Source organism: Mirounga angustirostris, unplaced genomic scaffold (assembly GCF_029215605.1).
Source record: "Mirounga angustirostris isolate CCGP_5_RB_7025 unplaced genomic scaffold, mMirAng1.0.hap1 SCAF_8, whole genome shotgun sequence".
Classification (NCBI taxonomy): Eukaryota; Metazoa; Chordata; class Mammalia; order Carnivora; family Phocidae; genus Mirounga; species Mirounga angustirostris.
In genome coordinates this window covers 27,631,438-27,651,822 of record NW_026991716.1, presented here as the reverse complement: position 1 = coordinate 27,651,822, position 20,385 = coordinate 27,631,438, and the positions used below count along the sequence as shown (strand labels likewise).

The 20,385-nt window shown below is 41.6% G+C and overlaps 1 protein-coding gene across 4 annotated transcripts in view; it reads left to right on the top strand.

Moving 5' to 3' along the window:
* DUSP22 (dual specificity phosphatase 22) overlaps positions 1-20,385 on the top strand; it is a 110,625-nt gene that overhangs the window by 37,507 nt on the left and 52,733 nt on the right. For all 4 annotated transcript variants that reach the window (XM_064597289.1, XM_064597292.1, XM_064597291.1 and 1 more), the window contains exon 3: positions 128-210. In XM_064597289.1, the coding sequence (XP_064453359.1) occupies positions 128-210 (83 nt within the window). The remainder of the gene's footprint in view (positions 1-127; positions 211-20,385) is intronic.

Sequence of the window (20,385 nt, the reverse complement as noted above, 5' to 3'; positions counted from 1 at the left end):
TATGGTGAATTATGGAAGTTTCAAGAAAGAAATATGCAAGGCATTTTGTATTTTTTCCTGGCTAAACTTTACAAATAATTCACTTGCAGAGAAGAATAAAATCGTCATCTTCTTTCTTCTATGACAGATGCCAGAGATGCAGAGCAATTGAGCAAGAACAAGGTGACACACATTCTGTCTGTCCACGATAGTGCCAGGCCTCTGTTGGAGGTAAGGGAAAGCTACGTGCATGGGTCTTTATTTGTATATATGTACATATGTATATATTTGTATGTATGAGTGCATAGGACATTAATGAAGGCAGCCACATTCTCTCTGACCCCAGTGTGCCCCTATTAATGTTGTGCACCTGTAGCCATATTAATTTTGTTTCGAGGCCATATTTGTGTGTTATGCCCAGTCTGTGGCATGGCGGAAGAGTGTATTCTTTCTCTGATTATTTTCCCTGCTACATTGCTAGCTCAGCTTCCTTGGCTTTCTTGACTCAATGCCAAAGAATTAGCTGTTGCTACATTTACTTCTAGATTTTAAGGACATTTAAAACTCATTTGCATTCCCTTCAATATTATCCCTGGTTTTAGAATCCAAAAGAATTCAGGATGCTCATTTCTTAATTTTTTTTTTTTTCCATTTAAGCTCAGTTATCTACCATTTACATTTAAAGACAAAAGACCATGGAAGATAAATTGTCACTGGAGATTTCCAGGGCTTCTGATACAGAGACTTATCTGTGTAGAAGCTATTGTTAAGGTTTAGGTTTTCGAGTAAACAGGGTGTGTCTGCCTGTACACTAATTCCAAAAACATCTTCGCATCTTAAATTTTATGCTAATGGATGGTTTGAGCTGTTGGCCAGGAGTAAAATCTATTTCTGTTTATTAGCCTCGACAGAGCCCAAGTGACCTTTTTTAAGAAAAAAAAAATACATGTGTGGTTGTGATGCCTATGTGTTCTTCTGTTTTAGGGTGGGGTATTGGAAGGGGAGGGGTGACTCGTTCTGGAAGAAATAATCCTAGTTCAAGCTGTTTTCATTTAAATTCATATTATGCAAGAGCAGGTAGTATACTTTTTATTTTAAATTTATCTATTTTCCTTAGCCATTAGAGCTGCCGGCTTTCAGATAGTGTAAAAGAAATGAGGACATGGAATAATAAGTGATTCCATTAAATGTTATAGTACCAGAGAACCATGGGTGGTGAAGAAACCTCAGTTCACTTCTCCAGATTGGTGAACTCATACTTCCTTCTGTTGTTTCGGCTTTTTTTTTTTTTTTTTTAAGGTGTTATAATTTGTGTTACAACATGATTTTGTTGGAAACAATAACAACAGCACATCATTTTTTTGGAGATTAACAGTTCCTTTGAAAATGGCTACTCCGTTTCTTCATCCATCAACAATAGTTTATATTTAAAATATAGCCAAGCTATGGCCAAGATAATAAGTTAAATGCAAACTGGTCGTGATTGACTTCCTCTTTAAATCACAAGATGAGGCTTGAGGCTTCCTTTATTTTAATAAATTACATAGATGTCCTTCCCACCCTCACCCTCCAGGCCTGCCTTACTACTTTATGTTTCATTTAATGGAACACATTGCCATGTATGAACATGGCCCTTAAATCTGTTCACATTGTAACTTCTGTTTAGCTGCAAGACCTTCATGTGTTAGAAATTAAAAGAGCTCTAGTCTTTATTTGTCCAGCCTCCTCCAGGTTACATGTGGGAAACAAAGGGCTAGAAGGTAAAGTAGGTGGGACTGTAACCCTGTAAAAAGAGACACTGTTTGTGTAAAAACCTTAGAGCTGTAGGAAAACTGCGTTTCCCTCATCAGTATTCCTTTTTATCCCCTCATATTTCAGTCTATAAGGACAAATGCTGCCTTGAAAAAAAAAAGGAGAAATTCTGTGCCTTTTCTTCAGAGACAGCTTTTACTTAGCGGCATCCTGTTGTAGTCTTTGAATGCTATTATTACCTCAGCTTGATAATAAGTACTTTTCTTTGATTTCATATTCATTAAGAGTTAGACCATCATTTTATAGCATAATTTAGGTTAATGTTGCCCCTCTTATTTTGTTCATTTTTGAGTTCACAAATAATTCATGGATACATTCTTATAAAAAAATTAAAACAGTACCTCTCTGATTGCACAAGTGGGGAAAACTCAGGCACCAAAAGTTATTTGAACTCATATGCTCACATTAAGTTACTGGGATAGAAGAGGTTTGCCAGGGTCCCAGAAGTTTCAGAACTTTGTTTAGCCCTCTGCCTATGCATAAAGGCACTCTTCTGTCTTAAATTCTTTTTTTAGGACTTTATCTATTTACTTGAGATAGAGAGAGAGAGCACAGCAGGGGGAGCAGTGAAGGGAGAGGGAGAAGCAGGCTCCCCGCTGAGCAAGGAGCCTGACTTGGGGCTCAATCCCAGGACTTTGTGGGGCTTGATCCCAGGACTCTGGGACCATGACCCGAGTTGACGGCGGATGCTTAATGGACTGAGCCACCCAGGCGCCCTCTGTCTTAAATTTTAAATTCAATTCCAGAAGTCACGATCTCACACAGCCTGAGATGAGTCAGGGAAAATGTTTGGAGTTGGAGGGAATTGAAGGATGGATTTTATTCTTCAGCAGCTCTGTGTTATGCTGGCCTTGATCATTAGGGGGAAGTAGAGCAGGGATGAAGGTGAGAGGGCAGACTGTGTGCAGAGCCAAGCAACTGCATTAGCTGAACCCCAACCTGATAAGGGGCCCTAATAAAAGGTGGAAGGATAAGGGATGCTGGGACCTCCTTCATGTTCTGAGATCTTCAAAGCTCCACGCATGTTTATTGAATGGGCCCTAACTTACTCTGGGCAGCACTAGTCTGGGGCTGGGCTGGGAGCGGCAAGGTTGTTATTGTTTAAAATTGAAGAGTTTCAGTGCTACTGATTCTATGCAGGAGTTCTCCAAGCCCTGCTGCCATGTAGCTATATATTGGTCACTACACTGTAGGTACTTCTTTGGTTCATTTCCAACAAATATCTGAATGGGTTTAAAAGCACTGGGTGCTTAACATCAAGTATCCAACACTTTTATAATCATTAGGTATGCTCTTATTGTGATGGAGGCTAAATGAGAGAGGGGTCATATTGTGCAATGTGGTTTCTAGAACAGAGGTCATAGGTCAAGGGCTTCGTGAAGATTCTAAAAGGATAGACTGTTGAACAGTATGCCTGGGATATGATGCTTTTCAAAAAAATAAAGAAGGTCAGAGAATTTAGCACACCATAGGCTCCTCCAGAAGATTCACAGATTTATTGACAGAATAAAAGCTTTCAAGTTCTGCATTGAAGACATACATTTATCAATCTTTCTAAATAGGGAACCAGTTTGTGTGTGTGCCTGCTTACATAACACACTACCTATTAACATCCCATGGGACTATATTCTGCTGAATACAGTCATGGACATTCAGATTAAGAAGGACTCAGGAAAGGGGTCTGCTATCCCTCAAAGTCCAGGGTGAGCCTCCGGGGTGAGCACTTGTTCAGAGCGATGCTTACATAACTGGTAAGCTAAGGCAACTGTGGTCAAGGAAAGGGTGCCAAACCTGATCTTATTTGCAAATGAGGCTGCCTTAGTATAGATTATTGTGAGAACCTAGTATTTATAGAATGGAAGATTGCACAGTTTTTGTACCTGTTGCATCCTCTGTGGTCATAATGACTTGTAACCTGTTGTAACACCTGACCAATGACAATACTATAAAGTGCACTTGCCATGAAAAGCCTCAGGATATGCTATATACATCTTTAGTTATTATGCATTTATTGATTTTACTTTGGGAGGGACTTTTAAGGAACTCGTGACTTGGTTGACTTCAGTTAGATTAGATGTGATTCTCCACTATTTGGGTACTTTTTAGACAGGTCTCCCAACATAGTGTTAGCAGGGTTTTGTACCCTTTCTAGCAACCCTATAGGCAGAAAGAAATGCAAGAATTAAAGGTACTGTTCTCAGGCCTTTGCAGTGGTGGGGACTCACCTTGCCTCTGGTCATTTAGTGAAGCCAGGTGATATTTGGTGCTTCCTTGGTGGATGAGTCAAGATTTGTTTATCCTTTGAACCATGGGGCAAGGTGGTAAGCCAAGAGAAGGAGGTCCAAAGCCCCAATTCCTGTTTCTCCAGAAGAGTATCTGAGGAGTAGATCTTCCAAAGTGAAGATTCTTAGAAACAGTAGAAACTTGGGGGCCTTTATATTCACTTGAGTGAGCCCTAAACTAATATCTAAGATTCTGAAGAGCTCTGATGGCCTTTCCTACTGCTCTGTGTTTGATATAGACATCCCAGCCGAACAGAGTCCCAGGGATCACTTACCTTGATTCTATCACTGTGTAGACAAAGAAGCTGAAGTTCCGAGACATAAAGGGACTTGCCCACAATTCCATAGTTGGTCCGGGTAGCTTGGGAGGAACCTGGGTCTTCTTTCCCAGGGCAGAGATTTCCCCAGAGTGCCTTACTGTCTTGATCCTCTCCTTACATGACTGATGCTTGTGAGTCTGCCAGTAGGTACTGCAATATCGGCTTTGGAAAGGGTTATACTATTTGTGTCCTTATTGGCAATGTATGAAAGTTCCTGTTTTCCCGTAGTATCTCCTGCACAGAATTTTATTCTTCATCACTATTAATTAGCAAAATTTTTGTTTTGTTTTATTTGCTGTGAATGCCATCCTCACACTGTTGAGACTCTTGTCCAGACAGTTTATCCCTTTGAAAACAGGGAGTGATTGATTGATTGATTGGTTGAGCTCCTGCTATGTGCCAGGCCCTGGGACAGATGGTAGAGATAACAGAAGTGAAGCAATCCCAGTATTTGCCCTGATGAAGGCCTTAGAGTATAAACAAGATATACATTATGGATATTTAATAAATACTACTAATAATTAAGTCCAGTGAAGGAAGAGTTCTGGCTCCAGGATAGGCCCCCAGTGCTAGGAGACAAGTAGGAACAGAGGCTGTGGAAGCTCAGAGAACAAGGTCCCTCTGCCACATGAATCTGGAGGCATTTGATGGGGTTTTTGGAAGTGACTTTGTTGGGACTTTTGGAAGTGAAGTTTCTGGAAGGGAATTTGAAAAATCTGGTCAGTGGCAGTCCAGCCAGGAGGAAGCTGGTAGTGCCACGACCTGACTTCTGGTAGAGCTCTGACCCCGTGACAGACACACCAATCACCTTCAATCCTCCAAAAACCCAGAGCCCATCAAGGCAGATGGCATTGTCCTGGTTCCTTCATAGCAGAATCAGACCTGGTGACGTGTTCACATCACCTCCGACAAGTGGCAGGGCCAGGGGAAAAAAATTAATTGCCACATTTATTAATTTCAAATAGGAATTAAGTCCAGACCCATAATTAAAATATTTAAGGGGAAAAAAGCCTTGTCTGTTTCTATGTTTAGGACTTGGTCGGGGGGTTGCTTGCTTTTGCTGGGGTGTTTCCTTATTTGTGACTTGTGTTTTCAGTGCCTGCTGATGGCTCCAGATATGTAGGATGGTGAAAACTCGTGTCACAAAGACAGGCCTTTTCATATCAGGAACCCCATATTGTTTATAGGTGCTGAGGAAGTAATGTTGAGCAATGAAAGATTTCTCCCTTCCCCTGAAAAAAGAAACAGAACTCTATCTTTCTAATGTAAAATTTTCAGAGTTTGTTTCATTTTTCATTCTGTGTATTTAACCAGAGCACCTGCAGGAAACAAAACTATTTTTTGCTATCAACAAAAATGCTTTAAAAAGTATTCTTATTCCTTCACTGGACTAATTCTCCAAATAGTTTTAATTTTTAAATGATGTGTATTTTAGGATTAAATAGAAGAACAGTAGTTTATATGCATATATTCAAACCAGGATATTGTATGTATATCAGGTAGGTTTTTGAGCTTGAGTTCAGCTTGGATATGTATTCTTTCCATTTTAAGTTGTGACTTTTATACTTTGAACCACTGAAGTTTTTTTTGTTTTTTTTTTCAAAGAAAAGTCGTAGAAGGCACTTATTCCTCGTAGTTCTGTTTTATATTTCCTTTAACACTAAAGACATTTTTTTGAGGTGCCCAGGCTCCCAATTCAATTTTGTTAGTTTTGTTTATAGTTGGGCATGTCTTCTGGTTGTAATACTTACTGTTATCTACATATCTGTACTGCTGTCTTCATTACCCACTTATTAGAAAACTCTCACCAAGGTGGGATGTTCAGTCTACTTGGGCAGCGGTGCTGGGAGATTGAGAGGCTCCTTGGCAGACCTTGATCATCTGCTATTATGTTTGTCTGGTGACCCACCCCATTTCACTACCTCAAAAGTTTAGCTGGTTTCCCAAGTGTAAAGCAAACTAGAACCAAGGTGTTAAATGGCATTTAAAGTTTAACAAACTATGCTTCTATGTGTTCTTTTCTCTTCCACCCTCTTGCCTGCCCAAGCCCTACCCTTCCTCACAGCTTGGCCCTTGCTCTCCTTCTGAGAAGGACACTCCCAGTGCCCTCCAACCTCAGGACTTCTTCCCTTTTCTCTATAATATTTGTAGTTTGTACTCTTAACTGGGTTGTGAATTGTATGCACTCCGACAGCTTCTATAGTCTACTGAATGGCTATTTAACCACTGTTTGATGAACTAGCTGTTCACTGCCTGTGTCCAAGCTCCTCAGCTGGCCTCAGGCCCACTTCAGGCAGGTGCCACTTTGGGATTTCTTTGGTCTTCCCCAGCACTCAGCCTGGGTCTGCACACAGGGGCCCCCCTGCAGATGCTTACTGATGAACTGAGAGCCACATGCATTTTCAGCTCCATTCCAGAGTGAGAAATCATGTCTTTGGTCATTTGTGGCTCATTGAGGGGTGTGAAAGAAGAGCTGCACCAAGAATGATTTAGCCATGAGTAATAAGTGAAGCCAGAGGATCTGGTTAATGCAATGCAGCCTCATTTATGTGGGTTGTTTGTTCTGTTCCTCACTTGTCAGTAAGTGTTAGCAAATATAGATGTACTGTCTTATGGAGCTCTTGTGGACTCTAGTTCAGAATTACCTCTTGCTGATTTATAACCCAGAATCTCCTGTGACACTTCTGTGACTTTCTGATTGATTTCTTAAGGATCCTTCAGCTACCTTTGGTTTGCATTAGAAGCTTGGTCCTACAAGGAGGAAAGTACATCCAAAATGCAGTGAATGATCAGTTGAAAGGTTTGCTACAGCCAAGGCAGCCTGCTTGAAGTGCAGGCAGAAATGGTTGAGGCATTGTTTCAGATTTCAAGGAGCTTATAGCCAGATCGTGAACATTCAAGGTACAGGGGCTTGTGTTCTGGCTCAGGAGGAAGATCCTTATTGCCTGTGGTCCTCCTTTGGCAGCCACACAGGCAGACTTGCATGGTGTCACCCCCTAGCTCTGGTACCCGTGTCAGTCCTCAGCTCTCGGGACCCAAGGGCCCACCCTGCTCATGACCTTCAAGTCACAGGAGCTATAGGCCACATTTCCCATAACATATTTCCCCTAGGAGGATAGATAATTGATGAAAGTCACACATTCATCTTGTACCCACAGAGGTATGGGCAACGATGTTCACTACAACTCTGTTTGTAATGGCAAAAAATTGGAGCCAGCCCACACATTCAGCAGAAGGGTAGTGCTCAATTAGGATACATCCATATTAAGAAATACTCTGCAGCAATTCAAAAAGAAGGGGCAGGTTTATATGTATGCATGGGGAAACGTTAATTCTTAAGCAAAAGAAGCAAGTTGTAGAATAACATCCACAATATGATCCCATTTATGTAAAACTAAATATTAGTTATATATTTCTGTGGGTAGATATATATGCTTGTAAGTGCACAGGTAAGGGTCTAGAAGGACCATACTAGATTCCTCAGAATGGTGAAGTGGAATAGGATGGGAGAAGAGGGTAGGAGGATGAGTTTCACTTTTGTCTTTATTTTTATTTATTTTTCACAATGGGAGTATCTTCGTAATTTCTCTTTGAATGAAGAGGGGTAGGGAAGGAGGGTAGGCAGGTGGGTGACCATACTCTTGGTGTCTGTAGTAGTGACTAGTAGATTCCATTTGGATGTTCAGGTTTGGCCAGAATGGGTTCTGTGGTAGCAGTGTTCCCTGTGTATTCATATGTGCATGTTTGACATTACACATGCTGCATCCTTGTCGTCCATGATCAGGGGTATAAACCATTCATTTCAATCATCTTAATCTTAAAAGGGAGAAGATAGCCCAAGACAAACCTTTCAACTGTACAGATTTTATTTTCAGTATCAGTTATCCTCTACTTGATTGTTTCACTTAAATGAGTTTATGTCCTTTCTTAAGATTCACAGATTCCCTAGTGCTGCAGCTTGAAGCATTGGGCAAGGTTTCTTACTTGGATTGGCCATTGTATCCATTGTGGATGATTTTAGTTATTATATTGACATTGTAAAAAACATCACACTCTTGAGGTCCAGGGCCTTTGAAAACAAATCATTGTTTGACCACTGTTTTCAGATTGACAGTTGTTTCCAGTGAACCCCAGTTGTTTCACCTCTCTAAGAAAGTCTCTTTGATGCCATCCAAATGTCGATGGTACCTACCATACCAAAGACTTACAGCAGCTTTCATGTGTTGAGGTAAATTTGTTTGAAGCCAACCCCAGACTTAAATAGAAATGACTCAAATAGAAATGATCATGGTAGGTATCGAAAACTGTCTAGTAATTGTTCTTTCTTGAATCAAGCTGTATCTGAGTTCCGTGTGTGTGGGCAGTCAAGTGCATTAGACAGCTCCATCTGGCTGCTGACCCTTCTGTGACAAGCTCATTTGCAAATGGAGTTCTAAAACCAGAATTCCAGCATGAATGGACTAAAAGGGACTTGAAATATTCTAGTACTTCATTGGTTCTAGGGAGGAAACAGTGCTTTTTGTTTCTAAATGAAAGAGACCTATGTTAACCTTTCTTTTCTCTGGCTTTCTAGAACACCCTGCTTTTCAGGTGTGGACCTTCTCTTTAGTACTCAAGCTGACTGACCAGCCTCGCCACGTAACTGAAGACTTTTACAAAACACTCCTGCTAAACTTTTCTCTAAGTCAAGTCCCAGGGTTTTTTTTTTTTTTTTTTTAACATTTCCTGCTGAGTGCCCTGTCTTGTCCATCTTGCCCTGACTCCCCTGTGTGATCAAGTACTGAGCACATTGTGTGCTGAGTGCTGTGTTTCTGAAGTGGGCTTGCCTTGTTTGCATCCCTCCTTTTCCTCAATGGGAAATATACCAGTGGCAAGATCTCCCGGTATCTCCAAACCAGTATCTCAGGAAAAGCATGTAGCACATGATCTCCCATCTGTGCTTCAGCTGGAGTGATAGTATGCATTGATACAACTACGTAAATTGCCCATAAATGCTGAAGCACAGGGTAGAAGCTCTTGTCTATACAAGATTTTCACCCTCATGGACTGGGAAATTTGGGGAAGAATTTGTAAAGAGGGGTGTTTAGGCAGCCTTGCAGGACTAGTATGGTTTGGTTCAGTGGGGAGATATGTCTTGACTAGGAGCAGCCCTTCCGGGCTGGTCAGGAAGGGGGAAATAAGCCCTGGAGCCATAGAAGATGTGTGGAAGTCGGCTGATTATAGAGTGGAGAAGGTGGTCAGCATGGTGGGGGTAAGGGTGGGGCCATATTCAGTTCTCCTTTTGGCTAAATTAGGAGTTATTCCTTCAGATTCAGCAGATGTTTACTGACCTTGTAGCAAGGATTGGGGATAAAATACAAAGAGAAGTAAGATGGCCCCGGTATTTAGAAGAGACAGGCACAGAAATACCTTTAGGGGCACCCCAGGGCACAGAGCGGTTGGAGAGAAGAAGCTCTGGTGCAGATATAATGCACTTCTGCAGTTCTTTGGCCATCGGCCCTTAACAAAAAGCTCTTAGTCATGACTGTGCTGGGTGCTATGAGCACTAGAAGGGGGAGAGTAAGTGACATAGGAGCAAAATCTGGAAAGCTTTAATAGGGACCCAGTTTTGCTAAGGAGTTTAAAAGGGAAGAGCAGCTTAGTTTGGAAGAAACAATCAAAGTGAGCATCCTGGGGGAAATATGTTTCTGGTTCCAGGTTAGGACAGCACAGCGTGTGGCTGGCAGACCATCGAGATGGTGATGATGATGCTCAGGCATCATGGTGGTCGTGGCAGAGGACATCTAGCCCAAGGAGACTGAACAGGTTTCAGACTCCTTGGGTGAAGGGCCTTTGGGTCTGCAGTCAGAGTTGGAATGAGAAATTAAAAGTGGTTGGTTGGTTGGTTGGTTGGTTGGTTGGTTAAGACCCAAAGCTGAAGGGCCTTTGGGTCTGCAGTCAGAGTTGGAATGAGAAGTTAAAAGTGGTTGGTTGGTTGGTTGTTGGTTGGTTGGTTAAGACCCAAAGCTGAAGGGCCTTTGGGTCTGCAGTCAGAGTTGGAATGAGAAGTTAAAAGTGGTTGGTTGGTTGGTTGGTTAAGACCCAAAGCAGGGTATAATGGTTCTATAGGTGCTGTTGTTTTTAGCCATAAGAAAAAGAATGATTTAAATGTAGCTTGGTTTACTGAAGACTGGTCTAAGCAAATTTGCCATTTTCAGGTGCCCCTAATAATTCATCGCTGGTAGGCACTGCAGGTGGACCTTGTGCCCGCTGCAGCTGCAAGGGAAGTGATCCAAACTGACTTTAAAAGGCCGAGAGTAAAGCAGCGGCACCTCGCTAGTGTCATCATTTCAGTGCTGGCTCAGTGCTCAGGTCAGGCCCATCCTGCTCTTTGAAGGGCCCCCTCTCTGTGGTCTGACTCCTGAGATGTTTTGCAGACCTCTGTGTGTGTGCTGGGGCAGAGGATGCTGTCAGACCCTGGGTTTGAATTGAGAAATTATTTCTCCTTTCAGTTATCACCACAGTTAGTACAGATGTTGAGTTTCAACATTCAGTACTGAGCAGCGGCATCTTCAACTAGCTCTTACCCTCTTTTCTAATGGGAAGACAAATGAAATACATGGTGAAAGTTTGAGCTAGTCAATCCATACCTGTGTACGGCACTGGTGAGGGAAAAGAAGTAGATGCACCTAAAATCTGAATTAGAGCTTCCTTCTCTGGAGGGCCAAACAGACATGCTTGTTTGCCTCTCAGATTTTTCCCCAAGGAAAGGGAGACAATCCGTAAGATTCCCTTGGTGAGAAGCACAGCCAGCTGCCAAAGAAGGGAAAGAACATGTGGGAAAGCTGCCTTTGGGTTGTCCTTTTATCCTTTAAATGGTTGCAAAGAGAGAGTTTTTCTGATATTCTGTGACCATGGAGAAGGTATCTCAGGCAAACAGAGCTGAGCCCAGATCTTGAATTGGGCCTTCTGGTCATGGAAACTATTCCTAGGCACAGTAGTATAGAGATCATTTCAGAGTGTACTGGTTTTTAAAGCCGGTTGGGGCTTAGCAATGGTGGAACTGGTCCAAAATGACTTTCCCTATTTAATGAAATACCTTGTTAAGGAGACCAGCCCCATAGCACCCAAGCAGAAGGCAATTCCAAATCTACTGTAAATGATTAATTTAAACTGCATTATAGAATGCTCTAATACTATGCCCTAAAGAACAAAAATGATCTTGTAGCTAACAAAGTCAGAATAACATTTCCAAGTATTTTTTTTTTTTTTAATGTTCCTTTAAACTGAGGCTAGCCACCTTTTCTCATGGAAACCTCTCTTGCCGTTGCTCCTGCATGCGTGGTGGCAATGTGGTTGAATAGTCTCAACCAGTCATCTTGAGGTCCTGCTGACCCCAGTGAGGGAGGGACCTCTGGCCTCCTTGGTAGCCAGTGCTCACTCACTCCTTGTGAGTCCTACACGGGCTCTAACAAAGGTGGCCTGGGACTTCCTTCTATGCCCAGTGCAAGAGGATGCAGCTGTCAAAATAAAAATAGACCATCAAATTGCTTTCAATGGCAGCAGTGGGGGAGGGAACATTTGGTGACGTGCTGCCCTTTCAAAGGCAGGCCATGGAATGTTGACCAGCCAATCCTTAATATGCAAGGAAATGTACCCCCCCATTATGTTTGGGAAGTAGGACACCCCTTCTGTACATGAATGTACCATGAAACATAGAAATTTAATGCCATCTCTAATAATCCACGTTTACCTGCATTATAGGTGCTTATGTTCAGGAGAAATGGGAGAGTTACTGTTCTCTGCTCCACTCTTCTCTACCATCCCAGCCCATGGCTCATTCTCACTGCTCTGAGCAACATGGCCCTTCTGTGGCTCACGTGCTGACCTTACCATGTGTAGCCTTTGCATGTCATAAGCATTAGCCCTACTCATGTACAACTGGCCAGTTCTCCAGGGCAGGACCCTGCTCTGGGTCAGTGTTTGTTTCATTCTTCAAACCATTTCTAGGTCTGATCCCACATAGAGGAGGTGATATTAGGCCTGAGGGATTATGAATGCTCTTTAGAAAAAGCTTCTTAGCTTTTTCAAAGCTGCACATTACATCCAAGACTGAAGACAGGGGGCAATCTTCAAAGTTGATAACTCACCTTTCAGTGAATTTATCATTCTGTCATAAGTGAGAGAGTCTGAGAACTCATTTGCTTAATAATCTGCAAAAGAGGAGACAAATGACGTTCGAAACAATACTGTGTTCCTGCCTGAGTAGGGAGATGCATTTAAGAAGGGAAATAGTCACCTTCTTGCTGAAAAGGTGAGGATGACTCAGGCAGATGTGCTCATCCAGGTCTGGAAGACAAACTGAAGTGTGAGTGTGGCTGTCTCCACTGGTTCTTGTGAGCCGTCTGCTGTCCGCGTTCTGCCGCCTGGTCTGTGCGATGCCGTATTGCTCCTAACCCAAGGATGCCATCAAGGGAGAGATGACTGACAACAAACTTGCCTTTTCCATTTATTGAGCACCTTCCAGCTGCACTTAGTGTGTTTCACATATTCCATCTAATTTCTTTGTCAAAAATGTCAAAAATTCGAGGAAAATTCCTCTGTCCCTTTCTTTTGCAGAGTAAGGAAGAGAACTGAGCACAACCTATGATTTAGAATACTGCAATTCTAAGAAGGTGGTGTGCTCTATCAGATATCATTTAAATGTAGAAGAAACGTGTGATATGCAAAACAGACCTGAAGCCATCAAAATGACTCTGAAATGTCACTGTCTAGACTGGGCTCAGCACACTTTTTTCTTTTTCTTTTTTATCAAGGGACAGATAGTAAATATTTTGAGCTTTGTGGGCCCTAAGTTTCCTGTAACATACACTACTTCTCTCCTGTAGCATGAAAGGTGCTGTAGACAATACATAGATGAACAGGTGTGACTGTGTCCCAATAAACAGGGGCCTTTTTGCCAACTCTGCTGGCATCTTCCAGGAGTCTGCGTGCCAGCCATGTGGTGTGGTGTCAGGGCATTTAGAACGGAGCCGGAGCCAGCCTGAGGCAGAAGGAGATGATGTCAGGGAAGGCTGTGTGCATAGGGCTGGTGGGTTATATCCGGGGCGGTTCCACTAAGGAAGTGCCCCTGGGAGGAGTCCTGAAAGAGAAGGGTATTCCAGAGGGGAAACAAACAAACACTGGGGAGAAGAAGGAACTCTGGGGAGGAGTGGGCAGGAAAGTACAGAACATTTGGAGAGATTCTCAGGCAGCCTAGGTACCTGGAGTATGGTGACCTGGGGGAGGTGAGCTTAGGAGGTAAGTTGTAGGCAGTACTGAAGGATTTTGAAGAAGATTTTTACTTTGCAGACAGGTTGGATCCACTGAATATGTTTTAGCAGCTGAGGCAAATTTACCTTTGTATCTTTTATGTATGGTAGCTGTAGAATGCTCCTGAAGTATCTATTGCTGATTTCTCCTGATTTCCAAGCATCAGTTTTCAACCATGGTAATTTTTTGGTATGGTCATTTATCATTAGCATTCATTAAGTAATATTGTAGAATTACTTGGTTTGGAGAGATTGCTGAAACTGGCCCTGTTTTCATGAGTCACACTGAATGTATCAGCGGTCCTCAGACACAACTGAAATCACAGAAGAGGCTTTCAGTGGTGAGTTGGAGCTGGCGTGAATCTCCCTCACCACCTTCCCATAACCCGCCCGTGTTGGCTCAAGGAAATTCAGTGTGCTGACTATGCCCACTTTAGCCTTTCATTGAAATAGCTTGAGCAAAAATAAGCATTTGGGTCCTCATCTGTTGATCTGACAAGTCAAATGTATGTCGTTTTTTGACTAACCTGAAAGAAGCCAACAGGTGTTGGAGGTTTCTCATTTGCATTTTCTCTCGCAAAATCAAACCAAAGGCTAAATCTTGTCTCTCCACTCCGACCTTCCCACCCCTCCCCACCCCATCAAGTACCACAGAGTTCTTGGAAGTTGTTATTTGTAGTAGTGTTTCCTAAATTTAGCTGGTGCAGGAAGAATCAGTGGCAAATGGGTGCCTGAAGAAAATGCATCTTCAGTTTATAGCCTAGACTCAAAACATATATTATGTAGCACAACTAAAGGACTGTATTTATCTTCTGTGGTGATTTTCTACAGTATTCCTATGAGATTTCTGTTATGGTACAAACAAAAAGGGAGATGGTCAAGAATCTCACCCCCTAGACCTTACCTGTTTTTTTGTTTTTGTTTTTTAGATTTTATTTATTTATTTGAGAGAGAGAGAGAGTGATTAAGAGAACGGGTGGGAGGAGGGGCAGAAGGAAAAGCAGACTCCCCTCGGAGAGGGAGCCTGATGCAGGACTCAACCCCAGGACCCCAGGATCATGACCTGAGCTGAAGGCAGACGCTTAACCGACTGAGCCACCCAGGTGCCCTGTTTTTGTTTTTTTATGCCTACTTCTAGTTCTTAGTCCACAGACATACATAAGTTTTTCCAGATGTAATCTTTCTGCAGATATAATTTCGTATTCTACTTTTTCCTTTTAAAAAGTGTTATTGGCTATGTGAAAATTCTTAAATTGAGGAGAAATAATGATCAAAATCCATGGGCCAGGTCCTAGGTTTGGCATCCATGTATACAGCCTAGGTGGAGATCTTCCTATGCTTTCTCTGGAGTAAGACACTATGAAGAGGTGACTTTAAAAGCAGAGTAAAGCTGTCAAACCTTGCATGTACATCTGAAAGCATTTTCAAGTCAGCAATTGCCATCTCTTGGGTGTATGACCTTCAGGAGTGTGGTGAGACTAATTTTTTCAGGTTACCTGCCTTTAGGTTTATATGAAAGTGCAGAAGTAGTCAAATTCATAGAGACAGAAAGTAGAATTGGGGGTTACCAGGGTTAATGGGAGTTAGTGTTTAATGGGTACAGAGTTTACATTTGGAAACTAGAAAAAGTTCTAGAGATGAATGGTGGTGATGAGAATGTCAATATACATGATGCCACTGAACTGCATACTTAAAAATGGTTAAAGTGGCAAATTTTATGTTATGTATATTTTACTACAATCATAAAGTACAAAGTGATTGTCTCAAGTGGGAGAGACTTTTGTTTTTTGTAGTGGTATATAAACTGTGGTCTTGCTTCTGATCAAGTGTGGGACAGTCTAAACCTAATTCTTTTTAAATTTCGTTCCTTTTTTGGAGTCAGATTTTTTGATAATTTGGTGAATTAGGTCTAAATGAGGTCCCCAACTTACTTTGCTCAATTCATTAATGGGCATTAGATGATCAGTGTTAATAGAGTTCCATGTGTAGGAATTGCAGAGTCCAATTCAGTGTACCACCCTGATACCTCATAAATGTGATTGTCAAAGAAAAAATGTCATCTCTTTCAGAGGGTTCCTCCTTTGTACACCCATGTTGCTATTGGTATTTGGATGGGATAAGATGAGAAACCAAGATCCAAGATCAGGTCGTTTTTATTAGCAGCTAAAATGATTTTTCCATTGCATAGATTTCCTGATTCTGGCCTCTTAGTGAACTCCATCTCCTACTTAATGTCTCCTCTTAGGTTGTGAATAAGTCCTTGTAGAAAATAGTTACATTCTATAACTGGTTTTATTAGCTTTCCTGAGAGAGAGAAAACAGATCTGAAGGGCTTGATCTTTCTTTTCTTTAGAAAAGTAGGATGTCACCTAGGTTCTTCAGAAGCCTCTTACTTATGTTTCAGAAAGAAAAGAACAGTGAATTTTAGAAATTGTACTTGAAACAAGCGAGAGTTTGATCTCTTTACTAGTCCTGAAATCAGAATCTTGCCCCTGCTTTTCAAGTACTTGCCTATGTATCGTTTTAAGTGTAATCTTTAGTTTCAGCCCCAAAGAAAGGCAAAAACCTTACTTTTGGTGGTTACTGTGCTTGTTGAAACAGAAAACAGGAAAATATTAGAACTTTTGAGAATATGGACTTAGAAAGCCTTAAACTTTGTTCAAGAAGAATCTCTGGAATACTTTCTAAACTTTCTTCTCAATTGATGTCTGTTGTCTCTTTCAAAACCTAACACAAAAACTTCACCCCAAAAACTTTCTTGGGATGATCCTATTGAAGTCTGACTTCTTTCCTGTATTTTCCCAATGTTTTTCCACACTATGTAATACTAATTGATGTGTTGCTTGTTATTATGAATATTCAGTGTATATGTAGTCAGTGTAAATATGAGGCTTTTTCTTAATTCTTTGCCTTTTTCCTCTGTCTGGTCCCCACCTTATCAGTATTAATAGCATTCTCAGGATGTATTAGGCCATTCAAAATGCCATGTAGTCAAAAGAAATTTCCTGCTCTTTCTTTGTCCCTCCTAGAAATCAAGATAGTCTTAAAGCATAGACTGAGCCCCTTTCCCTTAACTAAACTGGTTTTTGTATTCTGGGCCAGCTGCCTAAATTGATAATCTGCAACTTGACACTTACTAGCCCCACAGAAGTTTAATATTAATTGGCTTTCCACCAATCACTGTTTTGGAACATCATGGAAAGTATTAAATTTTTATCTATTTAATAATTTTATTTCAAAGATAATTTTAGTTTTATGGTTTTTTTTTTTTTAGTTTTAGAGGTAGTATGTAGGAGTAAATATCATATAGCAAATGCTATAGGAATAGAAACATTGCTGTTATTTTTTTTTAATTCCAATATAGTTAACATATAGTGTTATATTAGTTTTGGTGTACAATATAGTGATTCAGGGATTCTGTACATTACTCAGTGCTCATCATGATAAATGTACTTTTGATCCCCTTCACCTATTTCACCCACCCCCACACCCACCTCCCCTCTGTTATTTCTTATTACTTATGAATTTTTCAGATTGTTCTAGAATTTTGTTCTAGAATAAGATATTTGTTACTTTTTTACTTCGTTTGCCATGCTTTCCATAATTTAGCTTAACACATCTGTCCTGCCCCGTACTTCTGTCTCTACAAACCTCAGTATTAAAGAATGGTTTTTTTTGGGGGGGAATCCATTAATACTAGGATAATTTTAAGTCTCTCCAGCTTGTAGCACTGAGGTCCTTAATACTGTCTGCGCTCTTGCTGCTTTCTGAATTAGTAATTAACTGCCATGAATTGTACATATGTGCAGGCATCTGAAGACTTTTTTCAGGTACTTTATGTTCTGCAGTCTGTGGCCTCCAAGAGAGATACTTTTCGTGCTTTGTTAATGACTAAGCTAAGATAAATAGATATTCTTGGGCGGTGAGCAGCTGAACCTTTTTGACAGTTTTGACTCCTTTCTTTACTGTATTTGCATAGTTTGTTCCCTTCTTATTGTAGATCACAGTGAGCTGATTCTTAACCTAGTGTGGACAGTCAGGAGACTGTGTCTGGAGCATGTGCATGCAGTGTGCCCTTCCTATGTCATGGCTAAAAGTTCAGCTCTCTTATTTTTATGGTCCCCAGGCATGGGCACTTTATGATATTTTTCTTCCCTTGTACTATTCCTGTAGTGTGATCGTCATGATCTTCATGTTATTTGGTTTTCACCTTGTTCAACCGATATTTAGTGTTTACTATGTGCCAAGGAAGGTTATTGTTGTTGTTCTACTTTTGAGAGAACATGATCTTTTTTTTTTTTAAAGATTTTATTTATTTATTTGAGAGAGAGAGAATGAGAGACAGAGAGCATGAGAGGGAGGAGGGTCAGAGGGAGAAGCAGACTCCCTGCCATACAGGGAGCCCGATGCGGGACTCGATCCCGGGACTCCAGGATCATGACCTGAGCCGAAGGCAGTCGCTTAACCAACTGAGCCACCCAGGTGCCCGAGAACATGATCTTATGTTTTATATTTTCTCTGTCCTTCCTTAACAGTAGGGGATCCCCAAACTTGTAGCTGAGAGCTACTTTGTTCCTCCTTAGAAGCTTCACAGATGGGAAGCTGTAGCTGCCACATGCCCATCCCAGCTAGTGAGGGTGAGGGGCCCAGCATGGCTGAAAGTGGCCTCCTCATCATCTGTGGGCATGGAGGGAGAGATACCCTTTGCCATCTTCCTGCATCTTGCTCCTGCCTTATGGGGCCAGCAGCCTTTTCTTTTTCTCATCAGGCACCAAAAGGGGGAATGGGACTCCACTCAGGGAACACCTGAAGGAAGTGAAGTGCTTTCCAGTCACACTGCCATTGGCATTTATGGTGAATGCTCTTAATAAGCTAGGAGGTATTTAGCCTCCCCTTCTGTTCATTTTTTTCCTTTCCTTCATTTTTTTTTTTTTCTTTCCTCCCATCATATGGGCTAGGCTGATTTTAGATCCTGTGAGGATTAAATGGCTGTCAGTCAGCATGTGTGACTGGCAAGCATTTTTATCCTATGTTAGAGGGGATCCACCTCAGCATCCTTGATTGACTGAAGTTGTCCAGGCTGCCAGTCACAGTGGAAGGGAAGGTGGAAACCTTAGAATCCTCCCCATCCTTCTGGAAGGATTGGTCTGAAAGAGGTTGGAGGAAGTGTGTGGGAGGAAAGAATTTCATAAGCTTCTGAGCCTGATCCATGGCAAACTCTCACTTAAGAGTAAAAGAAAAAAGTAAATGAATCATTCCAATGATGGATTTATGAAATGATCAGTATGTGTAAATATGCCCATAAGCCTGCTTGGCCTTGATGGAGGGAAGTAGTGAAATTACTTATGTTTACAGTATCATTTCCTTTTCCATTTTCCTTCCTTTTAAATCACTGCTTTAATACCTCTCTGGGTTTGGAGGTGCTTTAGAATTTCAGACAACTGCCTTGATATTTCCAGCAGAGCACAGTGCCCACTGTCCAGGAAGAAATGAGGACAGAGACAGGAGGCAATTAGGGATGACAAAGTGAAGGTTAAATGAGGGAGAAACATCCTCTGGCCCATCCCTAAACTTTACCCTCAACATGTTCAAGCCTGTTTGGTCTCATGTGAAGTATTCTCACATGGAGAAGCAGTGGTAAAGCTCATCTTCTTCAAGAGCATTTGTTGGAAGATGTAATGATTGACTGAGAGCTGGAAAAAAAAAATGTATGTGGATATGAATTAAGCAAGATTTTTTTTTTTTCCTGACCTCTCATAATACTAGGAGGCAGGGAGGGGGATTTTATCTCTTGGGTCTTAGTGACAGACAGCTGATTGCACTCTAAACTGGTTTAAGCAGGAAGGTGCTTGTTAAGAGATAGCGGAGAGCCTATGGTCTCCTCAGAAGAGCTGGAGAAACAGGCTTTCAGCTGAAGTTAAAGGAACAATACTTAGACCACATCACACAACTGGTGAGATCTGCTGCCACGTCTGCCCCCAGAACCACCTGCTTCTACTGCCACTTGCACCTGCCAAGCAGGTGCTCTTTACCCATCTGACTCGTCCCGTGTCCTGTTTCCAAATCCACCTCAAGTAGGTGTGTCACATGATGAAACCCAGTCCTGAGTCTACACCCTAATAGCAAAGGAGGTTGAAAAATATAGGTTAGGGGTGCCTGGGTGGCTCAGTCGTTAAGTGCCTGCCTTCGGCTCAGGTCATGATCCCAGGGTCCTGGGATCGAGCCCCACATCGGGCTCCCTGCTCCACAGGAAGCCTGCTTCTCCCTCTCCCCCTCCCCCTGCTTGTGTTCCCTCTCTCACTGTATCTCTCACTGTTAAATAAATAAAATCTTAAAAAAAAAAAGAAAAAAAAATATAGGTTACATGGATTCTGTATTGGAAAAGTAGGATTCACAATGTTGGGAAGTATCCAAATGTGGAGGTCTAGAAGGGTTTGGGGCAGCCACAAATTTAGATGTTACTTACAAGAGTACATTCGTAAATACGACATAGAAAAGCCTCATGATATGAATTAACAATAAAATTTTAATGATCAACTGCAAAAAATTCAAATAATTCTAGCAGACATTTTATGACTATTTGCTGAGGGACTTGTGGTAGTCTATATATTTCTATATATTTCTCCTTCATTTACCCTCTTAGGTGGTTATTTTTTCAGTGTTTGATGTGTTTCTTCCCCTACTTTATTATCCATGACACGG